The sequence below is a fragment of the Oncorhynchus clarkii genome, chromosome 3 (assembly GCF_045791955.1).
Source record: "Oncorhynchus clarkii lewisi isolate Uvic-CL-2024 chromosome 3, UVic_Ocla_1.0, whole genome shotgun sequence".
NCBI lineage: Eukaryota > Metazoa > Chordata > Actinopteri > Salmoniformes > Salmonidae > Oncorhynchus > Oncorhynchus clarkii.
Genome location: NC_092149.1, coordinates 30,061,410 through 30,082,059, shown reverse-complemented (window position 1 = coordinate 30,082,059; position 20,650 = coordinate 30,061,410). Strand labels below are relative to the sequence as shown.

The 20,650-nt window shown below is 44.4% G+C and overlaps 1 protein-coding gene across 2 annotated transcripts in view; it reads left to right on the top strand.

The window, feature by feature from the left end:
* The first annotated feature begins 5,356 nt into the window (after positions 1 to 5,356).
* The window catches only part of LOC139392777 (DNA-binding protein SATB1-like), a 43,414-nt gene continuing 28,120 nt past the window's right edge, over positions 5,357 to 20,650 (top strand). Inside the window, exons 1-6 of one of the 2 annotated variants that reach the window (XM_071141037.1) lie at positions 5,357 to 6,182; positions 7,730 to 7,974; positions 9,873 to 10,049; positions 12,257 to 12,383; positions 15,103 to 15,151; positions 20,469 to 20,580. In XM_071141037.1, the coding sequence (XP_070997138.1) occupies positions 7,755 to 7,974; positions 9,873 to 10,049; positions 12,257 to 12,383; positions 15,103 to 15,151; positions 20,469 to 20,580 (685 nt within the window). In that variant the 5' untranslated portion in view covers positions 5,357 to 6,182; positions 7,730 to 7,754. The other variant, XM_071141029.1, reaches the window with a different exon arrangement.

Below are 20,650 nucleotides of genomic sequence, written 5' to 3'. Positions count from 1 at the left end.
TTTTGTACAGTGGTGGATGATGAATCCTTTGACTGCAGATTAAATGTGCAGAGGAAAATATGTAGATAAAACTGCATTGACAAGTTTGCATTCCTTATCCAATGCTCCCACCCAGGCCTATGGAATGGTTTGCTCAGTAGCCTTTCTGTGTACTGGGCATAGTAAACATTTGTATCACCTGCCCACATTCACTTAACCCTCTTAAGAGTTCTCCTGCACCAACCGTAGTTTTGTCCTTTCACATATCCTCCACAGCAGAGTATATGGCATCCTTTGCAACATCTTTAGCCTCCCCCTCACTGTGTAGCTTAACAACAAAGTGTGGACAAAGCCATCTTCAGTGTTGCTTTCCGAAACACACAACCCTGTCTCTCTAGCTATTAATTGTTGATGTGTTGCAATCCACGAGGCAGAAATTAGAGTTCTAATTATTCAGTCATGTGATGAGCACTGGCCCTGCAACCAGTGACAGAAAAGTCATTTCCAAGGCCCTGAAACTGATGCTAGTTGATTGTTCTGTGACTAATTTGTTTTCTAATTCAATAAAAGTGAAGGGGGATCAACAAGCTGATACAGGGTCCTCTCACCAGCCTCGGGGACACAATCATTTGTTTTGAATCATTAATAAAGATCCTGTGGGCAGACTAAAACGAGGCCAGCTCTGGCCCTGTGTTAATCATGGCCCGGTCATCGTCGTGGCACCACTGTCGCTACGGCTGCTGTGGCTCGAGACAGTGGTCTTGACCTTATGATGCATATAGGCCCAGACAGACACAGAGCCGAGACCAGCTCACTCTCGGATACTGAGAAACCTGTGTTTCCGTGTGTGGGGGGACAGTGCACACAACACATCGTCCTAGCGGTGGGCGTCAGAGGTCCGTTCCTGTGAGGCAAAATAGTATATTTTGCAAGAGCGTGCGGCTTCTCAAAATCGCCACCGTCTCATTTCTGTTACTCTTTGATGCCGGCGTCTACGACTTGACGCATACTGTGAGGCCTGTTCAGAGGAAAGTGAAAAGGTCTTCCAGTAAGTGGGCGGGGGCGTCGTCCGGTTCTACTTTGGACATTGGCGTTCATTTGAATCTCACTCTCCTTCTCCTTCTCCGACGATGACACAACACTGCCAAATCAGAATTTTACCTTCTTTCACTTTTAATTCAAAAGCATACTGACTATGAGGGTCTAATAGAGAGCCTACAACTCGTTCATTTTAAAGAACACTAGCCATTGCTGATATGAAATATCTTGCACATTCAGGTTCACTGCTTAACGACTGAGTACTCAAAGGATCTGTCCGTTTCTCACTAATGTCTTTTTAGTAATAGTTCATTTGTATATGTGGCACACCATGCAGTACTGCTGGAAATGTCCCTTCAACTAAAACAATTTGCACCGGACATTATCCTCTTCAAGTTTTCATGTGACTTTGGTAATTGGTTTGCTGTCTACACACTCTCAATGCAAACACACACTCTTGCAAATACCTACGACTGTATAAACAATATCTCATTAGTGGAGAGGGAATTTGTGAAGGTACTATAATAATGTTTTGACACATTCACACCAATATTAATAATACACAGATTATTGAATTCCTCATTGGCTTATTAGTGCCTTCTTTTTTTGTGTGTGCTTTCATATTTCCCAGATCCTACACAGCAAGCTGAGGTCTGCACTGACAGCATTACCCCATGCTGTTAGTATTCACACACTGCTAAGACGCAGACAGACTCATTTGTATTAGATAATCCAAATAATCATATTAATGCCCATTAAAGTGGTGAGCATGAAGACATCACAACACCTACATACTGTGTGTGATGACGCGTTCGGCGTCTGGGACAACAAAGAAGCCGCGTCGTCCGAGACGCTAAGCCAACATTGCTGCGTTCGCTCATGCCACTTTCTTTCGCAGGATCTTAACATGTTAAAGAGTAGATTATAAACTGGTTGTTAAAACTGACCTCGCACTTATTTTCTCTCCATTATTTAACAAGGGACTTCATGAATATTTTATGTGATGGTATAGTGGGGGTCAAAGAAGGGGTTACAATGTGGCAATAACTGTAAGGTTATATAATATGGTGGTGCAAAAGATGGCAAAGCTGATAGCACACTAGAAGGGATCATGAGTAGGTGTTGTAAAATATTGTAACTAAATCATATGGCTCAAGTATTACACTATTTAACAGAGGTATATCTTTAAAGACATTCATTGTGTTGACATCGTTTATTTGATTGAAGATGTGCATGTCAAACCACTGCTTCATAATAAGGAGCTCAGCTATATCATCACCCATTTCTTACAAACATGTAATAACACATATGCCGTGGCCCTGGTAAATCTATCACAATAGCGTGTTTGTAATCAGCTGGTATTGATAGAGGCCTTTCAGTGTGAAAAATATTTTTTTCTCTCTGATACAAAAACCTATATGTTAATTGATAATCAGTACTGTTGATTCAGTGGTGCAGTCAGTGCAAATCTGTGCCCTTCTGGATGTCAGAGGGTTTTCACAGCCATGTTTGTGCCAACGTCGCTGGCAGTGGCAGCACCTGTTGGCAGTGCCAGAACCTGGCTGGCAGGGTTATCAATGCTCTCTGATGGTCTCCCACAATCACAGTGGAAATGACAGCGGCTGCTTGCGTCACGGCAGATAACAATTTGCCCGACTACAGCTCGCATTCGCTGTTATTTCTATTTCCATGCCCACTCTGACAGATATGAAAACGTACACCCAACCAAATGTACAGAAAGTGTCATGTGTTGTCTCGCAAAACGATTGTGATAATAAACATTTGATGTATTTAGCTTTGAACTTTCCCAATGTGTTAAATAAAACCTTGACCCTGCTATTACAGGTGATATCATGTGAAATGAGCAACGGATCTGACCCAAAAAGATTGATAGTTGTTCTTGTACATTTTACTACATCACCAGCAGTAGCACTGTAAGAACATAGTAATAGCCCCAGAATATCACTTTGTCCTTTTCATCTCTATTATCATGCACCTTACTTGATTAAAACAAAGTAATACTGCAGTACTCTGTTGATGAATGCAGTATGAATTTAGCAGTTTAGCCAGTTTTTACATCTCTGTACAACCCAACATTTTATAGATAGGCTACTAAGTTTATTGAATTGTGACATACACCTGACTGGTTTGAACCTTAGACAGTAAAGTTTTAACATTGGAGCATACAGTATGGGTTTCCGGTGACAGGCCACAGACATGGGACAGCATCACTTATCGGCAGCACAGACTCACTGCTTTGAAAGTGACTGACATTCAGCTAGGTGTTGTTGTTTACTCAAGACAGTGTTCTACCTCAACTTGATACCGCTGAATCTTACCTTGCTCTGTTTACTTCCGGCTCAAAAGTTTTTCAGCAATACATTTATTTTGAATACAGTGACTCGGGTGCTCTTTCTATCAAAAAACATCAAACACTCACATTTGTATACGATAAAGAGGTCATCTGCTGGGTCAATCCTCCATAAAGTAACACCTTCTTGGCTTAAAACGCCGTAAACAGGTATGAACTAAGAGTTTCCCTGAGCTCAAGATGTCTCATCTCTAGGAATCATTTCTCAGGAATTTAAGAGAAACCCTATTTTGAAGAGTTGGACTTTTTATGACAAATCTTTTCCCCTCAGATATCTCCTTCTGCTCGCCTCTATGCGTTATTGACAAAACAACAGGTTTTTTTGTGTGGGAGGAGATTTATGATTTGGCTTAACATTTCTGGGAGCTATAGGCCTTACCATGGTTTATGACTAAATACTACAATATATATACACAACATTTTGTTTCTATATGCAGCATTTCCTCTGTGTTTTACCAAAGAGGTAGGCAATCACTGCATATTTAGAGTTTATGTTTATGGTTTGCAAGGTATTAATGCGTCCTGTTTTGGTTGGTTTCCTTTTTAGCCTGACTGCCTTGTTTTCATGTTGTGTTGACAACATGCCTGATATACTGTACCTAATATCTTGGTCTGTCTCTGAAAGTATTTGCGCCCACATTTGTTTTTGTTTATTGTCCCCTGCTGACAATCTTTTCATGTAGAATAGTGTTTTATCTCAGGGTATGCAGGATAACTGTAATGATGTACATTCTTTGATTCTGTGTGACAATTGATGTTATCTCTACGTTGTTTGTACAGACGTATGTTTTATAGCAGTTCTGTGCTGTGCACATTCCCATTTGAGCGAGAATAATTGTGTTGTGATGTATATAGTAATAGACAGCAACATTGCTTTCCGTTATAGACAATACTTTGTTCAACAGAAGTTGTAAGGCACCTACCTTGACAGTGATGTCCTTGAGGTGCGCCTCTAGGGTCTTGGGAAGGTCGCACTCTCTCCCAGTCCCCCCTCTCTCCCGTGCAAGGTTAGGACAGTGTCATATTTGTGGTCAGGGAAAGTCAGTACCGGAATCCAGTCTCTTCAGTAGTAGAGGTTTGGCTATGCTCTCTATTGCGTTGTCACCCGTGTAGGGCTGCTCGTAGCATGTGTGCAATGAATGCACTGTGTACATAAGCTATTTAGAAAGGCACCAGAACAGCTTTTGCTCACCACTCTCTACTTCTATGATGTGTGCTGTAGCAATAAGACATATTCAGCCTGTGAGGCACCTCTAAGTGATATGCAAACACAGTTAACAGGCTTGTGTTCACACCTAACAGATTGAATCTCTTTTCAATAATCCTAATATCAGATTCTGGCATTATTATTGTAGGCTATTATTCATCTCTATTATGGGAAAAGTTCAGGAAAATAATAGTAACCATGAAATAAACAGCCTATTATTATTCGGGATATCAATTTTGTTTGTTTGTTTATTTATTTGTATGCACAATAAGAATAGCTTACGGGTCGAGTAGGCTACTCAGGACTGACGTAGATCAATAGCCAAAACGACATGGGAGTTATTCTATTGTGCTCTCTCAGATAGCATTTCAGTGATGTGCGGTTTATATCGGCCTATTTTAACAATTTCCACATGGTCCTCCTGTAGCCTATATAATGTCCATTCGCATAGCATCTCGAATATGTGTAGCCTATGCGCGCCTCTGTGTATGTGCATGTGTGTGTGTGTGTGTGTGTGTTATTCAGTAATAAATGCAGAACCGCCTCACTCTAATCAAGCTGATTAAAAATTCCTGCGCGCACAGCCGGAAATCGCACCATCCTCTGTTTTCTTTGCACTTTTTACTTTATTTTAGGTTCTACACTCCGCCAGGACATCGGCTGTCGCGGGTGGCTGCCTTCAACACTCGACATGCGGGTTAAATCGTCTTGTTTTAGGGGTATTTTCTTTTGAAATGAGGAGGAGAAAGGGAAAGCACAGGCAGCACCAGCAAGGGGAGTGATGAGTCAATACAACTCATAATTTAATGGGGACACAGAAGGGGAAAGCGAGAAAGAAAGAAGAGCTCCCGTCCGGACGCAAATCAAACCAACAGAAAGAACACACATCGCAAGCAGCTGTTATGCATCCATAGCAAGCCTTAACTCGACATTGGAAAGTAAATCGCACTTTTTAACATGGGTGTGCATATCGTTGCGCCATCGTCTCTACATGAGATAGCAGATCATTGTCGATAAAAAAAATTCTAGAGAAGCCGAATTTATTGAATACACGTTATTTTTGTATGCGTTTATACATCAGGATTGTTCGCGACTGGTAGAAATAACAGATTTCAGCACAGCTTAACACTATCCGATGTTCTATTCACGACTGACTGATAATCGTGGTGGATACGTTGTGTTAACTCGTTGCACTTGTAACCGATGGACTATGCTCGAGACAGTTATCCAGTTTATTGTATCAGGTGTTATTTTCCTCCGCTACTTCTAATAAGACGTAAGAATTACTATTTTTCCAGTGAGCAAATAATTCGATTTATTTAGGCTATACTGTACAGACTTAATTCACTACCAATGTTATCGTATCCCAGTCTGTCTCGACGTCTTCTTTTATATAGATGTGGGTTGCTCTTTTGTATATCAACCTTTCATCTCTCAAAAGAAGAACACATTTCTGTAGAGGACCTATCATTTAAACCTAGAAAGCATCAGACATTGAAGTTTTCTTTCCCTTGACAAAACTTGAAGAAGGCAACGTTCACCAAGACTGCATTATATGCTTTCGAGTTTTGAAGTGCTGAGTTTCAGGTTGGTTTGCCCTAAATGTAACTTAACTTGTGTTTTGCACTCTTGCTTGTCTTTTTTAAAGGTCATTCAGAAATCCTGCCCTGGACCTCCACCATATCCGGGTCTGGATTCTGTTGCCCCTATTTAAACAATTAGTTGCTTCATTGCATATCATGAATGAGATAGTTCATGATCATTTCTGTTCTGGTGGGAAGGTGGGGGTACATTATTTTGACCTGTTCAGTTTTTGTTGAAATATATATTTTAAACTTTCTATTGCACAATGTAAACACTGTATAATAACCCAACGGAATGTAGCCTTATTTTTTATTTTAAAAAATGAAACACCATAACAGATACTTATTCAAATGTTGCTAAGCAAATGGTGTGTATTAGGTGTTTAACCCTGTCATTCAGTTGTGGAGAGACTGTCAAGGTGTTGATTGTGTGCTTCCTGCAGTCGGTGGCTGTGTATGCGGGCGGCAGGTAGCCTAGTGGTTGGAGTGTTGGGCCAGTAACCAAAAGGTTGCTTTATCGAATCCCCAAGCTGACAAAGTAAAAATCTGTCGTTCTGCCCCTGAACAAGGCAGTTAACCCACTGTTCCCCGGTAGGTTGTCTTTGTAGAGAAGAACTCGTTCTTAACTCACTTGCCTGGTTAAATACAAATGAAAATGTGTTTTCAATAATCAGGTGTTTCTGGCATGTCAGACTTCACCTTGTCCTCTGTCCATTCTTTTTTCTGCTTGCACTTTTCATTTCTGATAGGCTCAAAGGTATAACAAGTCAGCATTCTTTCCAATGGTACTGCTTTCATTTAGTTTTACCTCACATTTTGTAGTCTTCTCTTACATTTAAAGAGCAATTTAAAGAGACCTCCCACACAATTCTTCTTCCTCATATCATGTCCTGTTTAGGCACATGTGATACAACTCTGTCATAACAATGTTCTTCAGGTCCTTTGCCTTTTTATGCTTTTTTCCCATAAAGCCTGTCTGGTAGTTTTTTTTTTTTTTTTTGGGGGGGGGGGGGGGGGGGGGGGCTGAAAGTGACTCAGGCTGAATATGTTTAGCTCTACTCTCTCAGCCTTCACTTCACTGTTGCAAGGCTTGTGGGCTTGTGCTGTGAACTGCAGTAATCATCAGAGTGGAATCTTTCTGCAAATTAATGTGTTTGCACAAAAATGTGCTTGTTTGCCCACCATATGGGAATCCGTAGTGGGACAGACATACATAATACATGCTCTGAAAAATGGGAACATTACGATGGCACGAAACATTGTGAGTGCCAAGTAATGAAAGCACAGAATTGGCAGTTATTGTTGTAACTGTTATGTTTTTAATGTGCTTTTTCCCATAGATAGATGTTCATGTTGACAAGTTATCACCCTCTTTTTTCTAACCTTTTCAAAGTCCAAACAATCAACCCTAAAAAGATAATTTGGCATACTTCATATCATGCATTTGAATATGATGTGCTTACTGTGTGAAGGCCTTACATGTCCATGAAACCCCATAATGTTCTGCCAGCTAGTTAACACCCAGACTGTCCCTGTCTTATCTCCTCCCAGGTGATAGTGAGCAGAGGTGCTGAGAATGATGGACCATCTCAGCGAGGCGTGCCTGGGGAAGGAGAACTGTGACCTGGTCAACAGCATGGGCGACCGCGACTCCAAGGCCCCCCCAGCCAAGCTGGCCCGGCTGGAACAGAACGGCAGCCCCCTGGGCAGGGCCCGCCTGGGCAGCACGGGGGCCAAGCTGGCCGGGGTACCCTACAAACCCTCGGGACACCTCCTCAAGAACTGCCACAAGAGGGGTGAGTGACACTGGTCAGGGTGGTGTGTGTTTATGTGTGTAGGTGTGTGAGATAGCAAAATATTTACTCTCAGACACTTCAAAAGGACCCTCAGTACAAGTAGGCCCAAATGATGGCCTGTGTGTGTTTGGCAAGATGGGAGAGAGGTGGAATGTTGTAAGTGTGTGTATGTGCTGTCTGTGTTTACAATTATAATGTCTTCATGGTTCACAAGTGTCATGGTTTTGTTTCCATCTTCCTGCGCAAACCGATTTAAATTTCCCTTAGTCATCTTAGTGCACACACCCACACTTAGGCTTATCTACGAAGACCCATTGTTTATACCGAGGCTGTTTGAGAATTATTACTGTGTTATTCTGCATAGCACTGCATCACTGTTTCTCTCCTGTTGTTGTTTATTATAGAGAATGTAGGTCCCCCACTTAAGGGGCCTTTATTATGAGATGATGAAATAGCTTTCTTATATAACTACTGGCCTGATCATACATGAATAATGTTATTATTTTATGAATTTTTGGGGCTAGATACGAGCATTCAGACCTGCAGATTTTCACGAGTTTAATGAGTTGGCCGTTATGTCTCGTCTGTTTGTTCGGTTGTGTTTGTGGGGACTTTGGAACCAAAGAATGTTGCGTTGAGTGTCTTGATGCGCTGTTACTCGTAGTTGGTTCCTGTCTCATTTGTTGCAAAACACCAGCTGAGAAAGTTCAATTTTCCTCCCCAATCATCATCCTCAGGCCGGCCCTACATCACTCTGTCCTCGCGTTTTTCAGAATGTTCCAGCATATTTTTAGCCTTTTTCGAGAGGAAATTGTGAAATTTATAGAAGCGTCTGTTGCTAAAGTTTTGCATGGCCACAGTGGGCATTGTTTGAGCTGAATAATATTTACTATGGGCTTTTCTCCGTTCCATGAAAACAAAGGCTGTATTGATCCCCAAATGAACCTACACAGCAGTCTTTATTGTTAGATCTCTATCTATTAAAATCAGGGAGAGAAGCAGCGTTTCAGCACATTCCCTGGCATCTGCTGGTGATTACCCCGTTTATTGATTGTTTGTCAGAGATGTTTGCATCTTCAGGATGCCGGACATTAGAAATATTGTTCATTGCAAATGCTTAAACTCCATGAATAATGTGCTGCATATCATCACCACTGAAGGCTATAGAGGAACATTTTAACCAAAAAAGTGATGATGCTCCGAAACTTAAGTCACCGAAACATCAAAAGCCGTTTTTAACCCAAATGGTATAATTTGAAATTTGCACAGTGCAACGTCTTTGGACAAGGATTCCTCGTTTTCTACCTAATAGTAGTGCAGTGTTTACACAGACTAGTAAACCTCAGGGCGCACTGGAGTGTTGGGATTTGGAGCGGTGCATCATGGGAAGGTGATATGGGGTTGGCTGACAGCAGAGGCAGAAGCAGTCTAATGTGATCTGAACTCCTTGACAATGTATCAATAGATCTCAGTCAAAAAGTGGTTAAAAGCAGAGATCGGCCAAGATTCATCTGAACAACATTCAATTTATTTAGACTTTAGTTCAAATCGAATAATGATATCATTAATAATGACTAAGGACATTGACATCATTACTCTAATCATGATGTCATTGATCATGTTTGAATAACTAAAATCACAGTACCACCACATCTACTACCGCTACCACTACCAGTTCTATCAATGTGAATAAGGCTAATATGGAAATTCTAATAAAAAACAATACAATATTTATCATTGTGCTGTCACTGATAATACGAATTGCACTGACATTCATTCATTCATGAATAGAGGTAGTCTGACTGTATCAGCTGTGTCTAAATGTAATATTAATCCCCCCATTGAAGGTCACCATTTGTCATGTCTGAGCCCCCGCTGTGTTGTCTGTGTCTCTCCAGGCAACATGCTCCCTGTGTTCTGCGTGGTGGAGCATTACGAGAGCCCCATCGAGTTTGACAGCAAGGAGGAGCACGCCGAGTTTGTGCTGGTCAGGAAAGACATGCTGTTCAACCAGCTTATCGAGATGGCCCTTCTGTCACTGGGCTACTCGCACAGCTCGGCGGCACAGGCGAAAGGTAGGACTGGCACAAGCCCCCACTCTATTGATGACCCGCTCACACACACATACACACACACACAGATACACACACATACAGTTGAAGTCGGAAGTTTACATACACTTAGGCTGGAGTCATAAAAACTTGTTTTTCAACCACTCCACACATTTCTTGTTAACAAACTATAGTTTTGGCAAGTCGGTTAGGACATCTAGTTTGTGCAAGTCATTTTCCCAGCAATTATTTACAGACAGATTATTTCACCTATAATTCACTGTATCACAATTCCAGTGCGTCAGAAGTTTACATACACTAAGTTGACTGTGCCTTTAAACAGTTGAAAAATTTGAGAAAATGTTGTCTTAGCTTTAGAAGCTTCTGATAGGCTAATTGACATAATTTGAGTCAATTGGAGGTGTACCTGTGGATGTATTTTAAGGCTACCTTCAAACTCAGTGCCTCTTTGCTTGACATTGTGGGAAAACCAAAAGAAATCAGCCAAGACCTCAGAAACATTATTTTAGACCTCCACAAGTCTGGGTCATGCTTGGGAGCAATTTCCAAACGCCTGAAGGTACCACGTTCATCTGCACAAACAATAGTATGCAAGTATAAACACCATGGGGCCACGCTGCCGTCATACAGCTAAGGAGGAGATGCGTTCTGTCTCCTAGAGATGAATGTACTTTGGTGCGAAAAGTGCAAATCAATCCCAGAACAACAGCAAAGGACCTTGTGAAGATGCTGGAGGAAAAATGTACAAAATAATCTATATCCACAGTAAAACAATTCCTATATCAACATAACCTGAAAGGCCGCTCAACAAGGAAGAAGCCACTGTTCCATAACCGCCATAAAAAATACCGTCTACGGTTTGCAACTGCAGAAGGGGACAAAGATCGTAATTTTTGGAGAAATGTCCTCTGGTCTGATGAAACAAAAATAGAACTGTTTGGTTATAATGACCATGGTTATGTTTGGAGGAAAAAGGAGGAGGCTTGCAAGCCAAAGAACTGAAAAAGCATGTGCAAGCAAGGAGGCCTACAAATCTGACTCAGTTACACCAGCTCTATCAGGAGAAATGGGCCAAAATTCACCCAAATTATTTTGGGAAGCTTGTGGAAGGTTACCCGAAACGTTTGACCCAAATTAAACAATTTAAAGCCAATGCTACCAAATACTAAGTGAGTGTATGTAAACTTCTGACCCACTGGGAATGTGAAGAAATAAATAAAAGCTGAAATAAATCATTCTCTCTACTATTATTCTGACATTTCACATTCACTTTTTTCAACACTTTTTAAAATAAAGTGTTGATCATAACTGACCTAAGACAGGGCATTTTTTACTAGGATTAAATGTCAGAAATTGTGAAAACGGAATTTAAATGTATTTGGCTAAGGTGTATGTAAACTTCCGACTTCAACTGTATACACACACATATAAACTCAGGCACATGCCCGCTCCACGAATTATAGAACTGGCCCTGCTATGATTTGGCTTCTCCCATAACTTACCCCACACACACTGCCCCCCTTCTATCCATCCATCCATCCATCCATCCATCCACCCACACACACACACACACACACACACACACACACACACACACACACACACACACACACACACACACACACACACACACACACACACACACACACACACACTGCCCACTCCCCCACTCTCCCCAAACACACACACACACACAACTGCCTTAGCTGTCCAGGCCTCCGATAGTTTCCCAGCTGATCTGAAGGCTCAGTAACGTAGGCTGACATTGATCCCAGACAGAGGATGTAACTACATGCCTCTCAGGAGTTCTCAGGGCCTCTTTGCTCTGTAAACCTCTAGCTAGAACACTCAGTGGGAGTGAAGGTGGGACCGGTTGCAGCAGAGTGCAACTGCAACACACAGACCTGGGCTACTTCCAGGTGCCTCTGCCCTTTATTACAGGCAGGTCTATCATACAGCAACACAGTTGCCCAAAATACCCCACAATCTCTGTAGTAGGACATAGTGTAGGCTCGGATGTTTTCATGGCATTTATTGGTGGTGATGGGGGGGGGGGGGCTTGCTGGGAAAAGAGATGTCAACTTTAATGTGACCTTGCTGGGAAAATATAGAATCAGTCAATTATTCTAAATGTTTATCTGTATGTGTCTAAACGTGAGAAACATAACATTTACCATTTGATTGTGTTTGTGTTTCTCTTTCCATTGCAGGTCTCATTCAGGTGGGCAAGTGGAACCCGGTCCCACTGTCCTACGTAACGGACGCGCCGGACGCCACCGTGGCAGACATGCTGCAGGACGTGTACCATGTAGTCACGCTGAAAATTCAGCTGCACAGGTCAGTCTCCGCCCTGTTGCCCAATCAACCCACCCACCCACACAACCACCCACCTAACCAACCACCCACCCAATGCCAGTCCAGTGAAGTACCCAACCACACCACCCTCCTGACCCCACCACCCACCTATGCCAGTCTAGTGTGGCATGCGTACCTAGTTAACTTGGGTTAAACACCCAACACGTAGGCATACCATTTGCTTTCTATGCTTCCACACTAGCTCAAATTAGCATAATAGCCACAGACCTTGCAGCAGCCATAACAGCAAAGACATACCTGGAATCCAGCCATACACCTGATAGTGATGGATGGGCTGAACATAGCAATGGTAGCTATCCAGTCCATACAAAAACCATGCATGGCAGTCAGGTTTGCTCATAGCACCTACTGTAAAACTGTACTCACCATTTACGTTGACCACAGTCAGTAGCCACACCAACAAGATGTCATAGTATCCCTTCGAAGTTCAACGTGTTATGGATGAATGTCTATTTCTGATGCTTTCATTGTGTGTGTTTACAGGGTTTATTCCACATGGTTACAGGGTTTATTCCACATGGTTACAGGGTTTATTCCACATGGTTACAGGGTTAAAGCAGAAACAACTCAAAGGTTAACAGTTTGGGCATTAATAGTTAAGGTTAGGGCTATGGTTTGGGGAAGGCTTAACCTTTTACTGCAGTGGGTTAAATCAGGGTCACAAGAGTGTCTTAAACAAATCTACTTTGAGTTTGCATCCCAATTTTACACCTTATATACATCACATAAGATAGAAATATACCAAAACCGTTTGACATAGATATACAGATTTTCGGCGTTAAAAAAAGGTATGTTTATTAATTATGAAATTATGAAAAATATTTATAGCATTCTACTTATGAGGCCACTATTGCAGGAAAGGGCTACAACAAAATAATAAAAAAACGATACAATATTACCATCAGGTATCATCAGTATTCACAGTGTTCTCAAGGCTTGCTCGGGCTTTGTGAACTGCAGTAGCACAGTGGTCTAAGCTCCAGCTCCGATCATCATCAGTCTGCGCCCAGTGCTGGGCAATCTTTATTTTAGATTTTTTTTGTGAGAGCCGAGGAAGGCATATATCGACGTTCTCAGGACGTTTTCAAACATCCAAAATCGGCGTCTATTTCTAATGACGGACCTGGCCACACAACCCACACATACTGTTTACAGACCACATAGCAGCCACAGACTACACACACACACTGAGATTGGTACTGCTGGTGTAGAGGCCTGTGCCAGCTGCACACACTCAGCCCTACCCTCACTAGCTCACTGCTAATGCAACCCTCTGGGGGGCTGTTCACACACACACACACACACACACACACACACACACACACACACACACACACACACACACACACACACACACACACACACACACACACACACACACACACACAGGTTGTTCTCCCTCCCTCCTTCTCTTTTCTCCCCTCCTCTGCACACACACCAGCCAGGACACAGAAGGTTGTGTTTATTTCCAGCAAGCTTGTGTGTCTGCATGGATAGCTGTCTGTCTCCACCACTCGCCCTCCTCTCTTTTCCTCCCCTCTGTTCCTTTGCTTTCCCCAGAGGCTCTCTAGCTGCTACAGCCATTTAAGGTGTTCTGGCAAAGCCTTAACCAGAGCCGTGTGTGTGTGTTGTGTGTTGTGTGTGTGTGTGTGTGTGTGTTCGCCCTCTATCTTTGAATCCTCTAACTTCTACCAATCTACCTTCTGTTTATTACATATGCATTACACATGTCAAAGTACCTATAACCTTTAAGACAATAGAAACCCGTCTCCCCCACCACACACACATAAACTCAATAGACACCCATACCAACTGTGGAGTGTGCGGTTCACGTGTCTCTTTTGTCGTTGCCATAATTCAGGAATGCATGCAATGCGAACACGGCCATATGTCCCACACACGTGACGTCTGCGCATGCTTGATCACATGGAGAGATCCTTATCTGAAGCGAACGGGGCTCTCTCACTTGAGACCTGCTTGTTCTCTTTCGAATTCCCCCTCATTAAAAATATCTGGTTTTAAAGGGGGGTCCACTTGTCTGTAAATAGAGTACATTCATCTGTATATCGCATAGGCCCATACATTCTTTGTCTTTTTATCAAAAATGTGTGTTTTTACGTGTGGCATGTTGTTATTTCCTTTCCCCCCGCTGCAAAAATCTAGCCGGTAACACCTTAAATTGTTTCGCCGAGCACATCGAGCCAGGAAGGTAGAAGTAACATGAAATAATAGTCGCCACATGCAGCTGATGTATAATTCATGCATCAATACAGCAGATGTGTTGTATAAAGTAATTAACTAATCAGAACAATCAGGAGAGAGAGAGGGAAGGAGAGAGAGCGAGGGAAAAGGGAGGGAGGGAGGGAGAGAGAGAGAGCAATCTCCAGATGCATCTGCTTGATGCGCCAAATGAAATCTGTCTGTCTTGGAGGGGCGCTTGCAGCAGGAAAGCAAGGCCCTGTGCTCATCTCTCTCTCTCTCTCTCTCTCTCTCTCTCTCTCTTTCTCCTCCTGTTCTCTCCTGTTCTCTCCTGTTCTCTGCCCTCTTTTCTCTCCTTCTCTCTATTCCCCCCTCCCCTGTCTCAATCTCCCTGTTCTCCGTCTTCTCCCCCCACCCTCATCCCTTTCTCTTTCTCTCTCCTCCTCTATCTCTTCTTCCTACCTCCTATCTCGTCTCACAGTTGTCCTAAACTGGAGGACCTGCCGCCAGAGCAGTGGACCCACTCTACAGTAAGAAATGCCCTCAAGGAGTTACTCAAAGACATGAACCAGAGCTCTCTGGCAAAAGAATGTCCCTTATCACAGGTGCTGGAGCCGTCCACAAACCCCCACTATTCCATTTGCCAAAGACTGCCAGTGTCCCTTTTTCAAATGCCCAGAGTTTGATAGAGTGGAACACGATGGAGAATTGCCATAGAAAATCCAAATCAATACCCATTGTCGTCCATATAGATGCACGTCCCCCCCCCCCCCCCTCTTATTCTCTGCCCCCCTCATTTGCAGAAGCAGTACTGTTGATTAAATGCAGGGTTATTGTTGGGTAAACAATGGACCAACCCAGAATAATCTTGATTTTCCTCTTTATACGTCAGGCTAGAAATATGTTTTTGGGAGTTTTTTTTCTCTCTCACCATTATGTAATACACTCACTCTCTATTCAAGTAGCTTGACTCTATAGAATTTCAGCTTTCGTCGTATTTCATAGCTCATAACATAAGCTGTTCTGCAGGAAAGAAACGGAAGTATATTTATCACAGGAGCCTTCTGGGTGTGTGCGCTTACGATATAGAGTGTGTGTGTGTGAGCGCTTATGGTATGGAGTGTGTGTGCGAGCTCTTACGGTATGGAGTGTGTGTGTTATGGAGTGCGGTATTCAGTGGACTCTCCCCTCACCGAGGCTGCCGTATGGTCACCTAGAGGCCCGTGGTGTGTGTGTTTAGCCGGGCAGAGCGTGGTGATGATGTAAAGAGTCCCCCGGCGGTGTTCAGGCTGAGCCGAGCCGCCGCTCCCTCCCTCTCTCCCTCAGCCCGGTAATCACCCTGTTTACGGTCCATATGTGAACCACTCTCTGTGGTGCGGTCCAACCGCGCAGGCTCAGAGGATAGCATCGCTGCTCGATTTTACTCTGTTGTTCAGCCATTGTTATTTACTCATTGTAAGACGCTCTGAGTAAGTAAGAGTTAACAGGCTAACTGAAATATGAAATGGTAGTTGAGATGTGCATTGTTAATACCAAATATCATATATGATATACTATAAGCAGCGATCCCTTTATTCACATTGTAGGGGTTCACAGATGGCCGACTTCAAAATATCTGACATCTGTTACACAGTGGGTTCTGCATTGCTATACCCACAGAGAGGTGTGTTGTTGCTTTTAATAGGTCTCTCTATAAGACTCATTTGGGCCATTGAGCCCAGTATTAGACCTGCGTGGCTACTGCTGTTTCTTATCAGTATTAAACTCTGGCTCAGGGTCTCTGATGAGAGTGCCTGAGGGGGATGTGATGGGCGGCAGGTGAGAAGCCACAGAGGCTGCAGCGCTCCTAAGGCTTCTGGGAAGCCAACAGCGCCCGGGGAGAGGAAAGGGTGTATTCGGAGGCAGGGAAGATTGGCAGCTTTTATAGGATTAGTGTCTCCTTGATATTCAGGAGGGTAATCCTGGGGAGAGAAAGGTTAACAAACAGAGAATTTGGGGGAGAGAATGAACCCTACCTCAGAACAGGGCTCAAAGAGAGAAAGAAAGAGGGTGGGCCATCTTGAAAAAACGGCGCCTTTGTTCTCTGTCTTGTCAAACATTTAGTTCATTCTTTTGTGGCAGGGAGTCATGCTTTGTGTGTTTGGCCTACAAATGCCCTGAAGAGACTCCAACTCCAAGAGAGGGGAGGGGGGGCTGAGAGAAAAGAGACTGTGTTCACCACTGTGGCCATTGTTATTGTTCCCAGTGGAATATCATTTGACTGCGCTCAGATGGAGTTCCACTGTAATGCCCCCCGTAGAGGAAAAGTAGATGAGGTCTCACTAAAAAGTTTGACTCCCGTCCACCCCAGGCTCCTCTGAAACTACGGCAACAAAAGAGGCCCCCCTCGCCACTCTGCCCCCCCTCCTTCGCCCACTGGGCGGCCCTGACAGAGCAGCTGTCCTGTTGCATAGCAGCAAAAAGCCATCAAATGCCATCTTTGTGAGCCTGGGCTCTGCTCTAAGGCTGCTAGTGGTTGAGGTAGCAGTAGGGCCTATTGGTGTGTATGTGTGCGTGTGTGTGCGCAGGCGTGCGTACATGTGTGTGTGGGGAGGGGTGGGGACGCTTAACCCAATTGGTGTGGAATTGACTGTAATTAGTTTTAGATGTTTGGGGGGGGGCAAGATATTAGCCACAATCAGAGCTAAGGAACAAGAAAAGGGTGTGTGTACGGTGTCTTAGTTAGTTTATGTGTATGTGTGTGCATATGCTTGCAGGCCATGGCAGGGTTTTACCAACGTGTCTTTTTCATGTGTTTCTCTCCCATGACGGAAAGTGGAGTAGATAGTTGGGGCAGATAACGTCCCTCTGCGACTTCCCGGGGGACACTGATAAGCTCCTGTGCTGTAGATGGCTATCACTTAAAGGGCCCAGGGCAGTCAGACGGCAGCATCCTGGTGCCACACAGTACCCACCACTACCTGTAGATGGCTATCACTTAAAGGGCCCAGGGCAGTCAGACGGCAGCATCCTGGTGCCACACAGTACCCACCACTACCTGTAGATGGCTATCACTTAAAGGGCCCAGGGCAGTCAGACGGCAGCATCCTGGTGCCACACAGTACCCACCACTACCTGTAGATGGCTATCACTTAAAGGGCCCAGGGCAGTCAGACGGCAGCATCCTGGTGCCACACAGTACCCACCATTACCTGTAGATGGCTATCACTTAAAGGGCCCAGGGCAGTCAGACGGCAGCATCCTGGTGCCACACAGTACCCACCACTACCTGTAGATGGCTATCACTTAAAGGGCCCAGGGCAGTCAGACGGCAGCATCCTGGTGCCACACAGTACCCACCACTACCTGTAGATGGCTATCACTTAAAGGGCCCAGGGCAGTCAGACGGCAGCATCCTGGTGCCACACAGTACCCACCATTACCTGTAGATGGCTATCACTTAAAGGGCCCAGGGCAGTCAGACGGCAGCATCCTGGTGCCACACAGTACCCACCACTACCTGTAGATGGCTATCACTTAAAGGGCCCAGGGCAGTCAGACGGCAGCATCCTGGTGCCACACAGTACCCACCATTACCTGTAGATGGCTATCACTTAAAGGGCCCAGGGCAGTCAGACGGCAGCATCCTGGTGCCACACAGTACCCACCACTACCTGTAGATGGCTATCACTTAAAGGGCCCAGGGCAGTCAGACGGCAGCATCCTGGTGCCACACAGTACCCACCACTACCTGTAGATGGCTATCACTTAAAGGGCCCAGGGCAGTCAGACGGCAGCATCCTGGTGCCACACAGTACCCACCACTACCTGTAGATGGCTATCACTTAAAGGGCCCAGGGCAGTCAGACGGCAGCATCCTGGTGCCACACAGTACCCACCACTACCTGTAGATGGCTATCACTTAAAGGGCCCAGGGCAGTCAGACGGCAGCATCCTGGTGCCACACAGTACCCACCATTACCTGTAGATGGCTATCACTTAAAGGGCCCAGGGCAGTCAGACGGCAGCATCCTGGTGCCACACAGTACCCACCACTACCTGTAGATGGCTATCACTTAAAGGGCCCAGGGCAGTCAGACGGCAGCATCCTGGTGCCACACAGTACCCACCACTACCTGTAGATGGCTATCACTTAAAGGGCCCAGGGCAGTCAAACGGCAGCATCCTGGTGCCACACAGTACCCACCATTACCTGTAGATGGCTATCACTTAAAGGGCCCAGGGCAGTCAGACGGCAGCATCCTGGTGCCACACAGTACCCACCACTACCTGTAGATGGCTATCACTTAAAGGGCCCAGGGCAGTCAGACGGCAGCATCCTGGTGCCACACAGTACCCACCACTACCTGTAGATGGCTATCACTTAAAGGGCCCAGGGCAGTCAGACGGCAGCATCCTGGTGCCACACAGTACCCACCACTACCTGTAGATGGCTGCTGGCTGGCAGAGGCTTCGTGGGCGCGAGGTGGCGGTGGTTATCTGCACGGCTTGGCAAATGTGTGTACCGTGTCTGTGCCTGCGTGTGTGTGTACCTGCCTGTGTGTGTGTGTGTGTGCTCCAGTGAGAGGGTGTGATGTATGGAGGGAGATGCCTGATTAATGAGGACCGTTTATTAGAACATCTGTGTCAAAGATGGAGGAACACAGGCAGTGTGTCTTGGGTGGGCCCTGCTATAGCTGGCTCTGCCTCGCCCAGATACTGTAAATGCAACATGCTACGCCCACGGAATAGCTCCCATTATGCCACAATACGGACTATACTGTACTCACCAAAATAGTGCAATCATATGGACTGGGTTCAGCTGATATATTGTACTGTATGTGCCATTTTCTGTTAACACTATTGAAGATACCAATCCTCAATTGTCAGATCCTCAATAACTCATCCTCAATGATCATTCCGCAATTCACCGGGCTTGTAATGTATGCTGGTTGTGTAGTGATGTCGAGGTCAGGAGTTCAGCATCAGGTCCATAGTGATCCACAGCAGCAGACTCAATCCTCCCTCGTCTTCCATCTCCGGTGAGGAGGAGTGGGAGATGAGGCTGCGGCTCTGCTGCCAGCGCCGTGTGTTGTTCACTGAAGTGCTGTTGTGCCAGAAGGTTTCCCTCCCGTCCCCAAGTGCTCATATTAAAGATATGATAAAGATGGCATACCTGTAATTTGAAAACAGATGGTTTCATCTTTTGAATATTTATAACAATCAAAACAATTTCTCCTGCTATTCACCCGCAGGCCAGGAAGGTGTTAAAACATTTAATGAAAAGAAAACGGTGCCTTGTTTGCGAGGAATGCGTTCGAGAAATAAATAAGGAAGAGTAGAGTCAATTGTGGAGAAGGCGAGAGGGCACAGATATAAAGCTTTATATCTCTTGAAGATGTTTTTTAACATATTGTGGAGAGCGAGAGAAAAAAGAAAAGATTCATCTGTTTACATTGCCTGATTTCCAGATGCTAACTTTTAATAGTCTGTTTGTTATTTTACTTTTTCAAAGCAAACTGCTCTTTACTGTAGTACTGCACCCTGATATCAACAAGGCTGCTAATTCAGTGAAGCCCTCCCAGAAAGGTTCTCTCAAACTCTCTGGCATTTGCTATAAAGGGACACACCTCTTATATTTCATTTTGATTTGTTTTACATTTGGAAAGACAAGACCAAGATTTGTGCATGACTAATAAGAAATGGTCTTTGCTAAGATTATTGTTGTTTGTGCACCGAAATGTTTTGTTCGTTTTGACAAGAAAACACAGCATTAGTGCACGTCACACCAGCGTTAATAAATGCCCTCATGGTGCACATTGCGGATCCTGAAGGTTTTCTCTCTCTTTACCAATCTCTCTCTTTCAGAGTATGATCTCCTCCATTGTGAACAGCACTTACTATGCAAATGTGTCGGCGGCGAAGTGTCAGGAATTTGGGCGCTGGTATAAACATTTCAAGAAGACAAAAGATATGATGGGTAAGCAAAATGTTACACTAACACTGTCTTCTCAGACCCCCCAATCACCATTCCAATACGTCTGCCCCAT